The sequence below is a fragment of the Podarcis tiliguerta genome (assembly GCF_965153285.1).
Source record: "Podarcis tiliguerta genome assembly, chromosome: 7".
NCBI classification, from domain to species: Eukaryota; Metazoa; Chordata; class Lepidosauria; order Squamata; family Lacertidae; genus Podarcis; species Podarcis tiliguerta.
In genome coordinates, this window is record NC_139540.1 from 64946533 (window position 1) to 64966095 (window position 19563).

Here is a 19563-nt window from a genome sequence, read left to right on the forward strand (position 1 = left end):
AGTTCTTCAAATAACACATCAATCCTATAGCAAGATCTGCTGGGATGAGAGGGTTGGAATCTAGTGAATATTCAGTTGACCTGGGAGGTTCCTGGCACAATCAGACTAAACCAGATTAAATCCCTCATCTTTGACACAGTCAGAGAGATATGTCAACATATCTCCTCTATCCGAGCTCAGATGGGACAAAGCAAATCATAAACTGGCATAAGGCTTGGGAAAGGGGCATTCTGGGGTTGGACCAGAGAGGGTGTGGTTAGGCTTGATCCTAAGCCCATTCAGGTAAGACCTGGAAATCCAGTGTAAATTAAGCTGGCAAAAAAGGTGGTATAACTCAAACACTATTTTAAGGACTTGTTTCCCCTTTGCCAGCCTTAGGCCTGCTCAGCCAGCAGCGCCCCCACTACTGAACAGAGTTTGGCTCCACTGTAAATATACATCGGCTTAACTTATACTGACTTGCTTTACACCAGTGTCTTGTGGATAGGATTGTTCACTTAGCTGGATCAAATGTAGGAGTAGGATAGCAAGCTTTGGAATCCCATAGAACTCTTCTTTACTGCATGAAATATGGGAATTGGATCGCAAGCTTTGGAATCTCGTAGAGCTCTGATTTACTGCATGGAAAATGGCTCCCTGCTATTCAAACCTTGCGTGCTATTTGCTTCCTGGTGCATTTCCCCCTGAATAATTTTTTGGGGGGCTGCCCCCCAATGTTCCCTACTGTCGGGGTAGACGAAGCTGAGTTGAGCGTGGCTTTAGTGACTGGCTCCACCTTCTGCCATGGAAAACTGCATAGCGTGAGAGAGGAAGAGCCCTCGGCCTCTGCATTCAGCTCCATCCCCTGGGTCCTCCCAAAACATCATGTGACATCGCGCGTTGCACGCCATGTGGGTGATGCCACCCAGCCCCCTCGATCTTTGGCGCAAATTGGCACCTCTGTGTAGGGTAGTGGTTTGTATCACAAATTGGCCTGGCATTTCTGAATCTTTCATGAAAAGGAGAACCAGGTTCAACTTAGTTTGATTTGTAAACACATATGGAGTTAGGCAAGGGTTCAAGCTGCAAAACTAAGCAACCAGCAATGTTTCCTAAGAGCTGAACTGAAAAGAGGGGAAGAGGAGGGTTGCAGTTTTCATTGGTGTGTTGTGGTTTCATCTCCCTCTTCTACCCCATCCTCCTTTCAGGCGCGACTTAGCTGAAAAGTGGCAAGGCCCATCTCCAGTACCAACCTGCCATTCGGATCCACCATTTTGTTTCAATTCCCGCGTCTACCAGAAATGAAACATTCTGCATTCCTGATGGTGTAGTAAAATTAATTTTATTTGCTATATCACACATTCTGTTTCTCTATATATTTACACACACACATTGCAACATGGGAAAAAATGACACGTGATCACCATGCACAATATAAATTACAACCCTACATTTATGATATTTAATGCAACATTTATACATGAATGCAATGCAATAAATCTTCTTTGTACACTTTTAGGCACGGGGTGAAAACATTCCTCTTCAACCAGGTGTTTAGCTGATTAATATCCCATAACATGGGTGGATCTACACGGGGGCGGGGGGGGATGCTATAAATAAGTCAGAAATTAGATAGTTATAACAAAATGGGGGGGGGGGACTATGGAAAATCGTGTATAAAAATTTCCTGCTCTCTGGCGTCACCTGGTGTTGCATGTTTATAGAACATTCAAATTGTTGTTTCTTTACTAATGTAGCTGAGTCCCAAGTTAAATATGTTTTTAGGAAAGGGTTTTGTTTTTGTTTTTATTATGTACCTTGTGTCATGGGTGCCAACTTGAATAAAATATTGGGGGGCAGGTAAGCCCTGCCCCACATATCACATGATGTACACCATTTGAATGGCAATGCTCTTTAACTTGGGGGGGGGCAGCCCCCTCATATATTTTATTGGGGGGCTGAAGACCCCTCGACCCCAATGAGTTGGCTCCTATGCTTTGTGTTCTTTTATTTTGTATTTTTATGCTATGAACCGCCCTGAGATCTTTAGATGGAAAGTGGTATACAAATTTAATAAAATAAGTTTTAAATATATATAATTACTAGGGTGCAGGCCCACTGACAGCCACGGACTAGTTTTTGTTTTTCTCCCGTCAGCAAGTCTATTGTTGAAAAGGATTGCATACACCCTGTGTATACCAAACAATGCAATTTAGAAAGAGACATAGCAAAAAACTCAAGAACCCTAGAGACTATTTATGCATGATTTGAGAGTGAGTTGACTTCTTGCTGAGCACATGTCAGCTGTGGCCATAAGCACTCCCCCTGCAAGCAAAAAGGAAAGACAGGCGAGAACACCATATTTAGACGTAACTTTGAAAAACAGTGCCTCTATTGTGCCACATTCCTGCTGCCGCAAGATCCTTCCTGTTTGCTAAGAGAAAGCTGAAATACTTTAATTCCTCCCCCCCAAAATTTATTAGTTTTCTCTTATAACACATAGACAAAAACACAAAAGAAAAACATTACATTTGACACAACATAAAAACTTGACAACAATAATAAAAACCCATAAAATAAAAGATTTTCTTCTTTTTATTCCCTGGTGTATTTACATTGCTAAAAGACTTCCTCGACACCCTCCAATCTGGATTTCATCCTATTACATATTTAGCGGTTCCCAATTTCATATTTATAACATCAGTATCTTCTTTCATTACAAACTTCTTAACCTTACTTCCAATTGCCATCCATAATAATCTTTATTATTAATCTTTTTCTATCCCTTAGCCTAATCTGTTACTTCTAGGGATTTCCTAATTAGCTTATATTACAGTATCTCACTAAATATTCTTTAAATTTCTTCCAGTCCTCTTGTGTTTCCTCCTCTTTCTGGTCGCGGATTCTTCCAGTCATGTCGAAAGCTGAAATACTTTAAGGGCAACAGAATCTACCCCAGAAGAGGATGCTTTTGGTTTCGTTATGCCGGATGAAAAAGAGGAAAGGGTGGTCAGCTGCAAACAAAGTCGCCCCCCCGGTACTTCGCCCATCTATAGTAGCACCTGTCGAAGCAGCAGCCTCTGTGCCCTCTTCGTTAATGTCAACAAAGCACTTGTGGAAAACTTGGGACAAAATCAGGTTGCTTTTTTCAGACATTCCGGTGAAATTGGCTTGGCCTACAGTGAAGGCGTCTGTTATCCCCATGCTGGTCAAAGCTGCCTTTAACTCATAGTGATCTTCTAACTGGGTCCTAGGAAGATACACATTTGCTTCAATTTCTTCCATTTCTTCTGGGCTTGTCCACTTGGATAAGGCTTCATAAGTCAATTTATTTTCTAGCTGCAGACACAAAGAAAATCAAACGATCAGTAAATTGGAAAAGTTATCCAGGTTTGCTAAATTAAATGTACAGCTGCGTTTGAATGTTGTTTTGGGGAATATACACTAAACTGACTGATGAACAGCAAAACACTGCAAGTATTATTATTTCTGGAAGTCCAAGCTAGTTTACAGCTATGATGCAATGCATTCTTCTAGCACTGAGTGCAATGTCAAAAGTTTTCAACAGTCAACACAGTATATCACAAGATGAAAAATACGTGTCAGCAAAAAGAATGAAAGAAAGAGGTGAAACGGAACAGGATTTTCATCTACAAATATCTATGGGGTTATTAAAGCAGGATATGACTAATTCAGATGAGAGGCTAACACTTGAACAAGCCCAACTGAATACAGTGGTACCTCAGTTTTCGAACATAATCTGTTCGAAAACCGAAAACTCAATTCAGAAGCCTCAAAACGGAAAACTCAATAGGGAAAAATCAAAACGGAAGACATGGGGCATGTTTGACTTCCGAAAAGTGTCTGAAAACCAGAGCATTTACTTCCAGGTTTACGGCGTTCAGAAACCAAAACATTTGTCAACGCAGATGTTAAAAAACCGAGGTACCACTGTATAAGTCATAATGCCAAGGAGTGGCATTTTAGTATAGTTGCTCAAGATAATTTGAAGAAGCAAAGAGCTTTTGCATTAAGAAGGGGAAAGAGCTTGGCTGGAGAGCTGTATGCAGTACAATGGGATAATCTGCAAAGACCCTTTAAACTTCACACACTTCCGTAGGTAGAGGCATTGATCTGGGGATCGTAGCTTTCTGATTAGGGATTTGAACTTGAACTCCTAAGTTCAAGACAGGTACTGTATCCACTTCACTACAAGAACCTAAGCAGAGCCCATCTAGTCTAGAATCCTGTTCTCACAGTGGCTAATCAAATGTCTATGGGGAACCTGAAAGTAGCAAATGAGCTCAACAGCACCCCGCCCACCTGTAATTCCCAACAACTTGTTTTCAATGGGAATAGTGCCTCCAAATGTGGTGGTGGTGCATAACTAGCATGGTTAGTAGCTACTGGTTGCCTTATCTCCCATGAATTAATTCAAACATCTTTTAAAGCTGAGACCATATAACACCAGTCCTGAAAAACTACATTGGCTCCCAGTATGTTTCCGAGCACAATTCAAAGTGTTGGTGCTGACCTTTAAAGCCCTAAATGGCCTCGGCCCAGTATACCTGAAGAAGCATCTCCACCCCCATCATTCAGCCTGGACACTGAGGTCCAGCTCTGAGGACCTTCTGGAGGTTCCCTCATTGGAAGAAGTGAAGCTACAGGGAACCAGGCAGAGGGCCTTCTCGGTGGTGGCACCCACCCTGTGGAACACCCTCCCATCAGATGTCAAGGAAATAAACAACTATCTGACTTTTAGAAGACATCTGAAGGCAGCCCTCTCTAGGGAAGTTTTTCATGTGTTCCTGATGTCTCTCCCAAATCTTGCAGCATTATGATTCGTTGGATCCCCCAGGTCCAAGTAATATGGGTGGAGGTTTCCCTTTCAACTTTCTCCACGCCACACTGGCTGCTGAAATGATTACACAAAATCTGTATTCTTGGGCCAAACACACAAACGTCTGTTGAGAAATCAGCGTGCAACACCCATATCTACCCATCACCTTTAGATATGTAGAAATGTTGCTTGGATGTTATGAAAACACACTCATTTGCAAAACCTTCGGAAAGGCAAGCTTTTTCTCTCAATGTTCTAGGGTTTTGTATAAATGGGATCCTCATAACAGAGGGTCCTGGTTGCGCGCAGGACCCAAGAGCTCACCTGATAGGGTTAAAATGGGGGGAAGGAGCAAGAAGTCCTGGCCATTCCCCTGGGATCACACAAGGCGATTTTAGCCAATAGCCAGTGGGTGGCGTGATCCCAGGGGCTTTAAAAACAGCAGTGTGATGCAAGGAGGGGCACTTGCTTCGCACTGTTGAACACCCGCCCACCCTCCCTAGTTTAGGTAGAGTCGCTTGGCCTTGCTTTGGTTTGGGTTGCCTGTTTTGGAACAGGGGCTGGGTAGGAATTTTTCCATTTGGCAGATTGGCTTTAGCCATTTGGTTTTCGCCTACCCCTTAGCAAAGCGTCACAACTTGTAAGGTGGCGGTTAGGCATTGGCTCAGTTGGATTGTGGGGAGGGGAGGTGTGGCCATCACCTGCCCCTCCAGGAACTGGGTATTCCGTTAAAGGAATCTGGGGGTCCTGGATCTCGTCCAAAGTCTGCTTGAGGGGCTAGGGCCATGCCAGGACCACAGGAACCCCGGGGTGAGCTTAGGTTGGTCCACATCGACCTAGCTCCCTCGTTTGGTTTATCCCATTGAACGATCACCCTGAGAGGTGGAGTCAGTTATAGTGGGGAGTCAATACCTAAGCCAATACCACTCACGTGATTGTATTTCAATAAAGTTGTGGCCAAAAATTTTGCCCAAAAACTTAAACTAATATAAGTGTCCTTGGGTATTTGTTTTGGGGGTGGATCTTGGGGCCTCGAGACGCAACTAGAAATGGATTTTCAATACATCAAGGGTCATTTTTAATCGAGACAGAGTTCCAAATCCATATCTTTCTATATCCTAAACAATTCAGTCATTTTTCTACAAAATATGCCAAAAGAAGCCCTGTCTACACATGCACAGTGAATAACTGGAATAAAAAACAACGGACAACCCCCCTTTTAAAATATTCTAAATAGTGCTTCTTTTCTTTACCATTTCCAGGCCAGTGGTGTCATCTGTGATGTCATCAGGGAGGAGTATAAACATGCTGAGGTCATTGTTGACATATTGGAGCTCAAGAATCTGAGTCTTCACTTCTTTTATGTAGTTCCAATTGAAGTTACCATGCTGGAACATCATCTTCACCGGCTTACTTGTTCGCTGCAATATGACAAATATGCTTTCATGTCCATGAGCCTTAAACTTCATGGGGGAACCGGGGGAAAATGCATTTTATGTATGCTATTTGGAGAAGAGATTTCTCTCCCTTACATTACTTCACAGTGCAGAACAAGGTACATGATACCATCATAGGCATGGCGATGGACTATAGTAGCTTGAAGTGCCTTATTGCCTTTTTTTATTCAGCAGTATGAAATTATTTACCTTGTTAAGTCTGAAGGGCTGCTGTGTTGTGTCTTGTTTCTTAAATGGCTTTGCCCAGTTTCCTCTGAAGTACAGTGCATTTACCAAGATCAGCTCTGTAAGCGAATCGATAGACCCTTCATTCAACAGATTCTGTATTTTACCTTGTTTGGGAGAAGAAATAGGAGAGAGAAAGAAGTCATCATATGTTTTGTGAGCTGTACACATCTGAAAAAGTGTAGGCTTTTTTTTAGATAACAAGAAATGTGACTTTACCTTAAAACTTTCTGTGGACGTGCCCCAACCTATCTTTCTAATGCTTTGCTAAATATACACATTTTTGCACAACATTTCCCACTACAAGAACACATTTTCTATTTCACTAATATATGTGTTTTTATGTACAGTGGTACCTTGGGTTAAGTACTTAATTCGTTCCGGAAGTCCGTTCTTAACCTGAAACTGTTCTTAACCTGAAGCACCACTTTAGCTAATGGGGTCTCCTGCTGCTGCCGCACCACTGGAACACGATTTCAGTTCTCATCCTGAAGCAAAGTTCTTAACCTGAGGTATTATTTCCGGGTTAGCGGAGTCTGTAACCTGAAGCGTATGTAACCCAAGGTACTACTGTACATATATTCATATTTGTACGTACTTGAATTGTTTTATTAATTACTAGTGGATATAGTTTTGTAATTGGCTTTATACTTGTAAACCACTTAGAAGCCTTTTTGGCAAGTGACTGGTATATGAATCAATAAATAATAACAATAATTACTTGGCTGGCGAACTGCCCTGCAAAATTCAGAGACGTGTGGATTTTGAAGGATGGGTATGTTTTGGTTTACCTATTGTTTTGAGAAGTGCAAATTTAAGTGGGGTTTTCTTTAAATACGAATTGGAAGAAATTGTTTCTCCATCCCTAGTCACTGGAGATAGCTTTGAATGGGGATTAGACAGCTTTGTGGAGGAAAAAGCTATCCGTGGCTTCTAGTCATGTTGACTATATACTAACTCCAGATTTTAAAAAACCCAGCAAGAACACAAATGGGAGAGTGCTGTTCTGCTGGACTATATGGGCTTCGTGCTTCACAGCTGAGCAGCCCCAATCCCACTCTTACTCGCATGCAAGCAGGAGTGGGGTCAGGGATCTCTCAGCCGGGACGGGGGAGCACTTAAATGGAGCCACCATTCCACCACTGGCTTATGCGAACAGGTGGCAGCTTGGTGGCTCTGTAAAACTGCTTGGCTGAGGCAAGGGTGGCAGAGTGCAATGGCAGTTTCACCAGCAGTATAAAGAAGATTCCCCCCCCCCTTCTTATTCCCTGGTATATTTACATTGCTAGAAGACTTCCTCGACACCTTCCAATCTGAATTTCATCATAACACATATTTAGCAGTTCCCAATTATGAGGAGCAACCATTTTGAGCTCACCTTCTGTCTGCTGTTCAACCCAAGAATTGATCTCTTTTCTGACTTCTTCTGCAGCTTCTTGAAAGTTTACTGTTTGTGGATCTGCATTATAGTATTTCTTCATGGACAATATGAATTCCTTAAAGGTAAAGCAATACGCTTAAGGCCACGCCAACGAGGGTGAAACAAAAGTTACTAAGATCATCCTACACCCACAGAAGCAAATTAAAATTTTGAATACACTCCTATTGTTGTAATAGGCAGTTATTCCATGTTTTTATTAAATTCTCAACTCTGATTCCAGGGTCACATCTACAGGCTCCACTCACTTTTTGGAGAGGCACCAATTTGTCTGCATATAGCTGGTTGACGCTTCGAAGCAGAAAATGCTTTGTAGGTTTGCTGATTTCTTGACTAAGTTCCAGGAATCTTGAATGTATGTTGCTTGATGTTTCAGGAGGGGGCTTAAACAGAGAATTGCAACATTGATTAGTCCCACATACAGCCATTACTTCTTATTGCAGTTTGTTTTGTCCCCCCATTACCTCTCACTTATCCCCCTTAGACCACACATTTATGTTAACCCGCATTGTCAACCCATCTTGCCTCCTTTCCCTTTCTTTTCCTGTGGTCAGAATTTGAAATTCACACTTCTCTGGATTTTGCTATGCATTTCTCCAACCAAAGAAGTGTTCATAGCAGCGGTAAATTTGCCAAAAATGCAGATATTAGTAAAAAATAATATCAGATGCATTCTGTGAGGGGAAATTGCTTGCAAAAAAAGTATGTGAGAGGCAAAACTACATCTAAAAAGATGTATGAGGAGAATATCGATGAGGCGGACTCATGAAAATCCCAAACAGATTCAAAAGTGTGGAGAACTTTATCAAAAATTAGAAAAAAACGGAAACCAAAATTGATAGATTCTCCTGTCTCCACAACAGATGCAATAAGGAACCACTGCTGGAATAGGGTGTTAACATGCAAACAGCTCCACTTGTGTGAAGGCTCTTAATATTTTCCTTGTTAGCTACAAGATAAAGCGAACAATTCTCCAAAGTTTGTCTGGGGAGGTTAATACCTTTTTAAGTTTCCACGTGGAACTGGGGTGTGGTCTGTGCCAGTTATTTCCCTTGGAATATATCCCAGAAAAGCATACCCAGATACCCATATCTAGGTTTCTCCATGACAAGATACATCCGGAGAGACTTAAGCATGCCCAAGTCATATTCATTGCAATGGATGTAAATGGGAATATATGCTTAAGTTCCACTGTTCTTTTATTGCAGCTTATATTTCTGTTGATTCTAAGACATCCAGATTTCTGTCAAGTAACAAAGCAGTGTTGTTAAAAGAGACTATGCACACTTAAAGGTAAAGGTAAAGGTACCCCTGCCCGTACGGGCCAGTCTTGACAGACTCTAGGCTTGTGCGCCCATCTCACTCAAGAGGCCGGGGGCCAGCGCTGTCCGAAGACACTTCCGGGTCACGTGGCCAGCGTGACAAGCTGCATCTGGCGGGCCAGCGCAGCACACGGAAACGCCGTTTACCTTCCCGCTAGAAAGCGGTCCCTATTTATCTACTTAAGAGTGCTTTCGAACTGCTAGGTTGGCAGGCGCTGGGACCGAACGACGGGAGCGCACCCTGCCGCGGGGATTTGAACCGCCGACCATGCGATCGGCAAGTCCTAGGCGCTGAGGTTTTACCCACAGCACCACCGCGTTTGCACACTTAGCTGGGAGTAAATTCTTACAATCTTGCTTGCCAGTAAACACCCATATATTCAAGCTGCATGTAACTCAATTGCCAATAAATGTACATTGCAGGGTATTTTTAAAGGGAGGGGAGATGTGTCATGGTTGCTCTGTCACGTAATAGTGATAACTATTCTCTCTGTGCTTGTCCACATACTTGATGGTTTAAAGTGTTGGTTTTTTTTAAAGCTAAAACTTTGTATGAACTAGGACATTCTTTCCAAATCGCCAAGTGAACTAGGACAAAGTAGGCTGGAAAAGAAGTTAACACCAAAGTCTGTTTTTAAAAACAAACAAAAAACCTGGCCTGCATACATTCGTCTGAGATGAACTTTGGTTTTTCCAAAAATTACCTTCCGAACAGCGATGCAGGGGTTATTCAACAGCTCCTCCATTTTGGAGTACACTCGTGGGTGTCTCGTAGCATGGGCAATTTCACTTCTCCCAGATTTGTTAAAGTGAAGCACCTGCAATTTAAAACAAACCCAAAGAAAAACATAAGCAATAAGAAGTTGTTACGTGAGGCATATAAAGTCATGTGCTTACAATTGCACTCATTAACCGTGGTTTGTAAGTTGATTTATAAACGTTAGTTGATGTTCACCATAGTAAACCCTCCCAAAAGCTAAAGATGTCTCAGCTTTATCTATCTCCAATTGTCTCCTTTTTTCCAAATTAAGCTGTTCAAATTTCTGTATTGGTTTGCATTTTTAAACAAAGGGTTCGCCTGAAAATTCCCCAGAATTTTTGTATGACTTTCTTCCATTATACCCATTCTTGTATGCCGTTTGCCGAATATACACAAAATTGTAAAGCAATTTTCTTAATATAAAGCATCTTTCTGTATTGTTTCACTAATATATGGATTTTAAAGCAGACCTTAGCCTAGAATGTGCATTTCTGTAAACACTATGGTTTAATTAGTTCCCCGCAAAATTAATAGCACAAAGCTTACCTCTGCTATCTGCTCTGCAGTATGGCCTTTAGCCCCAAGGTACAGTGTGGCCATAACAGACGAGATGCTCCATGGTGAGAATAGGATGTTTTTGTTGCTTTGAGCCTTGCACACGTGTTTGAAAAAATCAATGGCAAAACCACCATTGGCTGTACTCAGTTCCTCCATTGCTATTTAAACCTAGTTAGAGAGAGAGAAAATAAGCTTTAAAACTGTTTGCATGTTCACCAGGGACCGTTGTGCATGCCTCTTTCCTACTGAAGAAATTCTGGAAGCTTTTGATGATCAGGCAACTGGCCTGAAAGATAAGCAGTCCGGAAAAAGCCATCAGTCATTTGGACCACAGAAACTGTCTTCCTGCTTGTCTTGTGTTAGTTTTGTAGCAGTAGATACTAGTAATGTGGTTTGAAGTCTTTTGTCTGCCAAAAGTCTTTCATTATGGCACATTGATCCTGACTTAAGAAATTAAAAAGACCAAGCTTTCGGTTTAGGAGAGTCGCAAATAGTTCATTTATCTGTTCAGTTCTTAATTACATCATATATGTGGATGCAACTTGAACAATGCATTCCAGATGTTTCTGCACATTTTGTCAAGGGCTGTTGCCACATGACTTGGTGACGGACTGTTTACACAAGCAAGTGCTAAGAATATAGAACCCCTCTAGCACAGTATTATGTACTCTATGCTGGCAGTGGCTCCCCAGAATTTTAACCCTACCTGGATATGCAGATATTTCCCAGACATATCTGGAATACTGCATTTGGAAGCAGTGTCCAGGCAGAAATCACAGAAATGTCCTGGAAAATCCTAACATATGGCAACCCATGTCGGCAGTGTCGTTTTTGACACTTTTCCTTTAAAAAAGGTCTAAAACGCCTTCTTTTGCAAAGTCTCCAAAATAGCTCAACAACTTTGCTCAAAAATGCAAACAAATTAAGCTCAACAACTCCCCCCTCCAAAAAAAGCTCAACAATTTATCTGTCTGGATTTTCACTGTTTGAAATATGGCAATCCTATCATGACCCTACCAATATTCCATCTTGGTGAGAAAAATACACATTGGCTAGAAAGTTCATATTCTCTCTGCAAGAAGAGATGGACCAGTGTTTCAAAAACTTTTAAAACCCCAGGGCACAGTTCTTTTCCTGCATAATAAATGGAAGCTCATGCCATTATTATTCTCAGTCGTCTACCTGAACAACTGGGTACACATTCTCCTTTCAATGATGGCCCTTCCTTTTCCTCATTCAAGTCAGGTTTCAGGGTAGGACCATGCTTTCCAGACAGTGGTGATATTTCTAGAGTTCCTCTGGGCCTGCCAGCTTAGTCCCACATCCTTTTCTCACAGTAGCCAGCCAGGTGCCTATGGGAAGCCCACAAGCAGCAGCTGTAATGATCTCTGGCGTGCAAGCAGTTTTAGAAGCAGTAACAACTCTCCATCGGTTTTATGCAAGTTTATTTACAAGAAAAACACACATTCAGAGCACGGCCTCCTGGATGCTCTCATTAACAGTAGTTGCTCAGTCTGACTCACCATCTCTCTCCCAACAACAACAACAAGAAGAGTTTGGATTTGATATCCCGCTTTATCACTACCCGAAGGAGTCTCAAAGCAGCTAACATTCTCCTTTCCCTTCCTCCCCCACAACAAACACTCTGTGAGGTGAGTGAGGCTGAGAGTCTTCAAAGAACTATGACTAGCCCAAGGTCACCTAGCAGCTGCATGTGGAGGAGTGGAGACGCGAACCCGGTTCACTAGATTACGAGACTACCGCTCTTACCGAGACTACACCACACTGGCTCACAGGAAGAACGCCAAAATCTCTCCTTTCTTCTCCTTCCCTTACGTCGTTCTCTGAGCTTCTTCCACCTCCTAGTATAGGGACTGAATGGTTAGTCCGTCTCCTCCTCACTCCCAGAAGACACAGCCTCAGACTCTGGCTTATCTGCTAGTTGCCTGGCAATGCTCAGGCCGACTTCCAACTCTTCCTCTCCTTGGTAGCTAATAGCTTCTTCCCTGAGAATGAGGAGGGCCGGGCTGTCCTTTCTAAACTCTTACACACAGCTCTCCTCTGCAAAGTCAGACCCTTGCTCGTTTAGCTCAATTTCTGAGGCTGACTCTTCCGCTGTGCTCTAGTGGGGCTATGTTCCTGACAGCACCTGAGTGCAATAGCACTCCTCCGATTCCCACAACTAGTGTACAGATGCAGACTGCCTTAGACAGTGGGGTCAGAAGAAGGCCATCACGACTAGGATGATGGGGTTACTCACCATGTATGTTTCTCTGATTGTGAGGCAGGGTATGCAATTGTGCCACAGGGATAGGAAATCACAGCAGTGGCAGACCTTGGGGTCTCAAATCTCAGGGGCACCCTGTACAATGCCAAAATCCAGCACCTGCCTGCCTCTCGCCTTCCGTTATGCATCATAGTTGTGGCGCCTGCTGCAATGCCCTTGAGAGTGCACCCTTTGTGACCGAATCAGTCGTGCTCCCCTAAATCTGCCTCTGACCATAGCCCACAGGAAACTGTATCCTGTTCTTTGTATGAATATGTCAAGCAAACCACATACTTCCTGTTAACGTAAGATAGCATTTCCTAGCTTTAATCATCTTGGGACATATGTCTTCATGAACCTAGCACTTTTGTAAACACCAGGCAGCTTGCCACTATTCCTTCCTTGACAAACTCTTAGCTCAGGCACACCAGAGAGGTTGTCCCAAGCTCTCAGCAGAATTTGCCCTGGAGAATTTTGGGCTGGGCCGCTTTGGAAGAAGTGTTGCCATCCATAGTGCTTGGCAGATTCCTTTGTTTCATGGCTTATCTATCTATTTGAAGCATCTTGTTCTTGTCCTGTCAGGTCTAGATTTGCCTCTCATGCTCCTTATAGTTTTCTAACAACAGGTCTTGCCATTCACAGTTCAGTTCCACCCAACTAAGCTAGCTATGTACTGTATTGCACTCTGCCCAACCTTTCACAGGTTAAGTCTTGTAAGATGGTTGTGGGAATAGCCCTGTCATAGGCTAATGGCATGAAGGAGGCCCACGTGCAGTTGGCCCTGCTTCTGAGGTTGTATGAGGTTTAGGGTGTGGCTCAGTGGTACAGCATCTGCTTTGCATGGATTAGGACACAGGTTCAATCCCCACAGTCTCCAGGCAGGGCTGGGAAGAGCATGAGACTCAGGGCTCAGTCAAGCATGAGACTCTTAATCTCAGAGTCGTGGGTTTGAGTCCCACGTAGGCAAAATATTCCTGCATTGAAGGGGATTGGACTAGATGATGCTCGTGGCTGCTTCCAACTCTGCAATTATATGATTTCTGCCCTGAAACCCTTGAGAGCTTCTGCCAGTCAGCGTAGGCAATACTGACTCAGTATAAGGCCACTTTCCTATATGACCCCCTCACCCTGAACCCCAAAACCCAGGGGGTTGGACTAGATGCCTTCCAACTCTTGGGTGCCTTCCAACTCTCATGATTCTATGATCCATGTGTGGACCTCTGAGTGGGGGAAGCCTATGCACCTAGATCTCTCTGTGTGTTCATTTCTTCAGGACTCTGGGCTCAGAGGCTTCATAATCCCAAAGTTCTGAGGTATCTATGAAACCTTACCCAGAACAAAATGAAACACCATCCACACACAAGAGATAAGTACTAGCAGGCTTGGCAGAAAACCCCAGCTTGCAGAAGTGCAAAGCTTATTTAGTGGAAATCCCTAAAGGTGTAGGAATCCCAAAACATCCCAACGTGGACTGAGATTGCTCAGTGGGCATGGAATATTCACTATCTGGGAGGAGACCCAGGTGAGAGGCAGAAGGAGGAAAAGTATGGAGGAAGACATGATTGGAGAAGTCAGTGAGTACATTGTGCTGAAGGTCCCAATTGTATAATATATTTTCTCTCTTCTCTTTCTAAAGGCAGGTTACCTTTGGCTTGCTGCCTTTTTCTGACTGAAACTGGACCATACACCCTCTACATAATAATAATAATAATAATAATAATAATAATAATAATAATAATAATAATAATAATTTATTTATACTCCACCCATCTGGCTGGCTTTCCCCAGCCACTCTGGGCGGCTTCCACCAAATATTAAAAAGGCTCATGGAGGGAAAGCTCTGTGCCATTGGTTCCCTTGTCAAATCACTCTTACCATCAAGAACTTTCTCCTAATATTAACACCACTTAACTCTCCCCTGCTGTAATGTAATCTCATTAGATCTAGTCCTGAGTTCTAAGTCAAATTCATCTCTAACAGATCACATTTTGATGTGGTTTTTATGAAAGTTCCCTGTTGAACTGCCGCAATCTTAAGCATAGTTACTTGGGAGTAAGTCTCTTTGAACTCTATGGGGTTTACTTCCAGATAAATATGCACCGTATTCGATTGTAAACTCTGTCTCTGACACAGATTGATCTTAAGACATGCATAAACCTCAGCAAAAACAGAGAGAAGATGAGAATTGTAGTTTTACATACCTTGTTTAATCCAGCTGTTAAAGCAGGCACTCTCTTCACCCAAGTGTAACTCTAAGTGCAGGTCAGGCTGATTATATAGGATTTCTCACCACTCCCAGTGAAACTTTCCTCAGTAGGTGTGATGCAATATATATTTGCCCTAAGGCTGTGATCCTATGGAATGATTGAAGCATCTTAGGCAAGAGTCGGTGACCTTAAAAAAAAAAAAAAAGAATGCAAGCATGACATCACTGTCATAGAAATATCAGTGTTTTCCTGCTGCTATGCTGTGGGGCTGATACACAATGTATCACCGGGTCTTTGAGCAAGAGCTTTCAAAGCAGTTTTTCCCCTCTGTGAAATGTGGAAAATCTCTTGAATTTGTCACCTATTAAATATTGAGAAGGCAGTCCTCAAATACACATGGATATGTTGATACATGCAACAAATATGAACATTTCTCACAGGTCATTGTTGTTTAGTCATTCAATTGTGTCCGACTCTTCGTGACCCCATGGACCAGAGCACGCCAGGCACTCCTGTCTTCTACTACCTCCCGCAGTTTAGTCAAACTCATGTTCGTAGCTTCGAGAACACTGTCCAACAATCTCGTCCTCTGTTGTCCCCTTCTCCTTGTGCCCTCCATCTTTCCCAACATCAGGGTCTTTTCCAGGGAGTCTACTCTTCTCATTAGGTGGCCAAAGTACTGGAGCCTCAGCTTCACGATCTGTCCTTCCAGTGAGCACTCAGAGCTGATTTCCTTCAGAATGGATAGGCTTGATCTTCTTGTAGTCCATGAGACTCTCAAGAGTCTCCTCTAGCACCATACAGTGGTACCTCGGGTTACATACACTTCAGGTTCCATACGCTTCAGGTTACAGACTCCGCTAAACCAGAAATAGTACCTCGGGTTAAGAACTTTGCTTCAGGATGAGAATAGAAATTGTGCAGCGGCAGCCGGAGGCTCCATTAGCTAATGTGGTGCTTCAGGTTAAGAACCGTTTCAGGTTAAGAACAGACCTGCAGAACGAATTAAGTTCTTAACCCGAGGTACCACTGTAATTCAAAAGCATCAATTCTTCGGCAATCAGCCTTCTTTATGATCTTATGAAATCTGAAAATAAATCAGACATACTAAAGAGAGAAATCCATGGACTGAGTGGGACATGTTTTGAAGGCTAGTCAGTAGCAGGCAGTTTGATGGGATGGCGGCGCTCACCTGACCTCCCAACAGGTGAGTCTCTGCGTCTTCATGGGAAGGGGAGGGGCAAAGCTGGTACAGCTGTAGCATTGGGCTGTCTCTGTCAGTGTGTTTGTTCTGTGCTGGCCTCCTCGCCACCTACCACCTCCCTTTCCTGCTTCCCCTCTCCCAGGAAACAGAAATCACCTCCTGCTGAGAAGCTAGCTTAGCAGCTCTACCCTACCTGACTTCTGATATAAATCCTGCAGAGGTAAGCCCCCCAAATATCCATTCGACAGAGGTGCCAAGTTGTCCCCAAGATTGAGGGGGCCCATCGCACATCACACACATGGTCCGCATGGGATGGAGGAGGCGGAGCGCTCTGGAGGACCTGTGACCTGTGTTATGCATAGCACCCATGACGTTGTGTGCATGATGCACTCTGGGCTGCCTCAAGATTGAGGGGGTCCAGAAAGATGTTAAATTATTTTTGTGTGCCACAACGGCCGCCCGAATATTACTTGCTAAAAATCGGAAAACACAAGAACTGCCAACAGTGGAAGATTGGCAGATGAAGATGATGGACTTTTAGGAGCTAGCTGACCTGACTGGAAGAATCCGCGACCAGAAAGAAGAGGAGTTTCAAGAGGACTGGAGGAAATTCAAGGACTATTTGAATAAATATTGTAATATAAAAAATTAGAAATTACTTGAAAGAAACAAATAGGCCTAGGATTAAATTAAGTTATAATTAAATAAATGGGATTTAGAATGTTCAGAAAAGTGAATAAGATGGATTATAATCGGAAATTGTTTTAGTTTAATAATGATATTGGAAAGCTGTTACAAGGAAACTCAGAAGGGAGGGATTTGAGGAAGTCAACCAAGATGTTTAAAAGGTTGGATTTGTGAAGAATTAAGTTTTTTGTTATTGTTTATCTGTTTATTGTTTCCTCCCTTTTTTTGTTTCTTCTTTTTTCTTTTTCATTTTCTGTTTTTTGTGTATCATTTTGCTTTGTGGTTTGTGTTATCACTGTGGAAAATCTAATAAAAAATTATTTTTAAAAAAAGATTGAGGGGGTCCAGCCCGCTTAAATCAAATACTGAGGGACCCAAGGCACCTTCAACCAGCTAGAGTTGACACACCTGCCAATCAGTCAAACCCGATCTTTATGAGTTTCAAATCTGGGTATGATACTGTAATTTGACATGTGCTTCAGTGGTTCTTAGAGTCAGATTTTCATGTGAAGAGTGTTTGTTCCCTTGTTGCTAGGTAACAAGCAGGCATCAAAGACACATTCCATTCCATATATAACACACCTTTCATCTGTAAGAAACATGACAGAGCCCGGTTGACTTTCACTTTGAACACCTCAGCACTAAAAGTATGCACACGCAATGTTGTTAATATCCTTTCTGAGCGGCTTTCTGTGATTCATACATACACAGAAAGGCAGGATTTACGTACCAAAACCTCATTCCTAATCCTGAGCAAATATTTCTGTAGGTGTGGCTTCGTGGGAGCTGCCTCTATGCTGCTTCAGAAACCTACGTGTTGTGTGAATAAGATTTAATTTTGATTTCTCAGAGTTGATTCACTGAGTGTGTGACTGATCCGTTCTTTTTTAAAACTGTCGGGAGCTTGCATGGAGAGAACCAGTCAATATTCAATTTTCACTATGGACCTAGTTTGCTATCATCATCATCATCATCATCATCATCATTTGCAAATGCTCCTCATTTTCCCAGGTGAGACTCACCTGGCACCTTCATTACATATCTTTAGGCAAAAACATTCCTCTTCTGCCAGGCCTTTGGCTATTTAAACAATCTATAGCCTTTTAAACTGTGTGCTCTGAGGGGGGTGGGTTATTGTTTTGTTTATTATTAAGTTATGATTTTGTGTGTGTTTTTAAACTATAAACCCCCAAGTGACCCTTGAATGAAGGGCAGTATATAAATTTATAAATAAAATAAATAAGTGGGGGAGAAGTTCTGCTTTTATTAGATGTTGCAACAGTGGAAATTTGTGAAATTGCTTTATTTACAAATACATCAGCAGATCACATAGGATGCAAAGAGACGCTACTTCAGCAGGAAGCAAACGCCCACCAAGAACTCAGCTGATATGCCTCAATCCTTTTCTCTTTTCGCTGACCCCTGCTACTTTTGAACTCTTCACTGTTTCTCAATCTGATGATGGGCCAAATCAACAGGAAACTGAAGAAAACCTAACTACGACCTTTTAAACTCCTTCAAGTTCCATGTGGTTCATGCATTGTGCTGCAAGTTCCTCTTTCTCTCTCTCTCTCTTTAAAATAATTTTTATTGGAATTTTATTTACAACATAACATAAACCCACCACCTACCCCAATACACAATCCACCCTCATTAAACGTGAACATAACATACAGTGAGCATAACATACAACAAGACAAACAATGAAATAAAAAACTCCCTTTATCCTGTATCTGGCCTCCTTATTAACTTCTTATAAACTGTTTCCTTTATGAATAATTACAGTGGTACCTCAGGTTAAGTACTTAATTCGTTCCGGAGGTCCGTTCTTAACCTGAAACTGTTCTTAACCTGAAGCACCACTTTAGCTAATGGGACCTCCTGCTGCCACTGCACCGCTGGAGCATGATTTCTGTTCTCATCCTGAAGCAAAGTTCTTAACCTGAAGCACTATTTCTGGGTTAGCGGAGTCTGTAACCTGAAGTGTATGTAACCTGAAGCGTATGTAACCTGAGGTAGCACTGTATTAAGATTTTTCTAATTATAACTTAAATTGTTGGAACGTCGCCCGCCTCCCAGGAGCTGTACCAGCCTCCCGGTGCACTCAAAAGGCGAAACATTCCAATGGTCACTCCCTGGCTGCCATTCAGGAATCCTCCTTCAGTCCAGGTGACCGGTCAAATAAGCAGCCTCTCTCTCATGAGGAAGCATACTAGTTTCCCTTGCGTGGACAGGTGGAGTCCCCAGATCCCGAGCGGTCCCCCCGTCATGTGGAATAACGACTCAAGACAACGTGCTATGGGATTAAATTGGCCACAACTTTATTAAATTTCAAATGTGGGTAGACCTTGGCTCAGGCATTGGGCGTTCTCCCTCCCCAGTCCCCAGCCGGGGACCTAGGGAGCATCAGGGTTATCCACTGTGTGTGTGGGGGGGGGGGGAATGGGCCGGCTCTGGAGAACATATGTTCAAGCAGAGATAGCCGCCCCCGTTACGCCGCCTCCGCAGGGGAGAGCAGTGACGACCTTCCGGCGTACGGTCAAAGCCTCCCTTCAGAAACCCCTTTAACGGGAACCCTGGTATCGCCACCGCAAAGAGGAAGATGGACTAAAGGATTCCG

General features: G+C 42.9%; 1 protein-coding gene across 1 annotated transcript in view; it reads right to left on the reverse strand.

The window, feature by feature from the left end:
* Positions 1 to 1302: 1302 nt before the first annotated feature.
* Positions 1303 to 19563, reverse strand: part of LOC310682048 (uncharacterized protein) — a 32021-nt gene continuing 13760 nt past the window's right edge. Inside the window, exons 9-16 of the mRNA XM_083450293.1 lie at positions 10568 to 10741; positions 9966 to 10079; positions 8940 to 9182; positions 8188 to 8322; positions 7880 to 7997; positions 6466 to 6608; positions 6073 to 6240; positions 1303 to 3318 (exon numbers count right to left, since the gene is read on the reverse strand). Of these exons, the coding sequence (XP_083306419.1) occupies positions 2914 to 3318; positions 6073 to 6240; positions 6466 to 6608; positions 7880 to 7997; positions 8188 to 8322; positions 8940 to 9182; positions 9966 to 10079; positions 10568 to 10741 (1500 nt within the window). The 3' untranslated portion in view covers positions 1303 to 2913. The remainder of the gene's footprint in view (positions 3319 to 6072; positions 6241 to 6465; positions 6609 to 7879; positions 7998 to 8187; positions 8323 to 8939; positions 9183 to 9965; positions 10080 to 10567; positions 10742 to 19563) is intronic.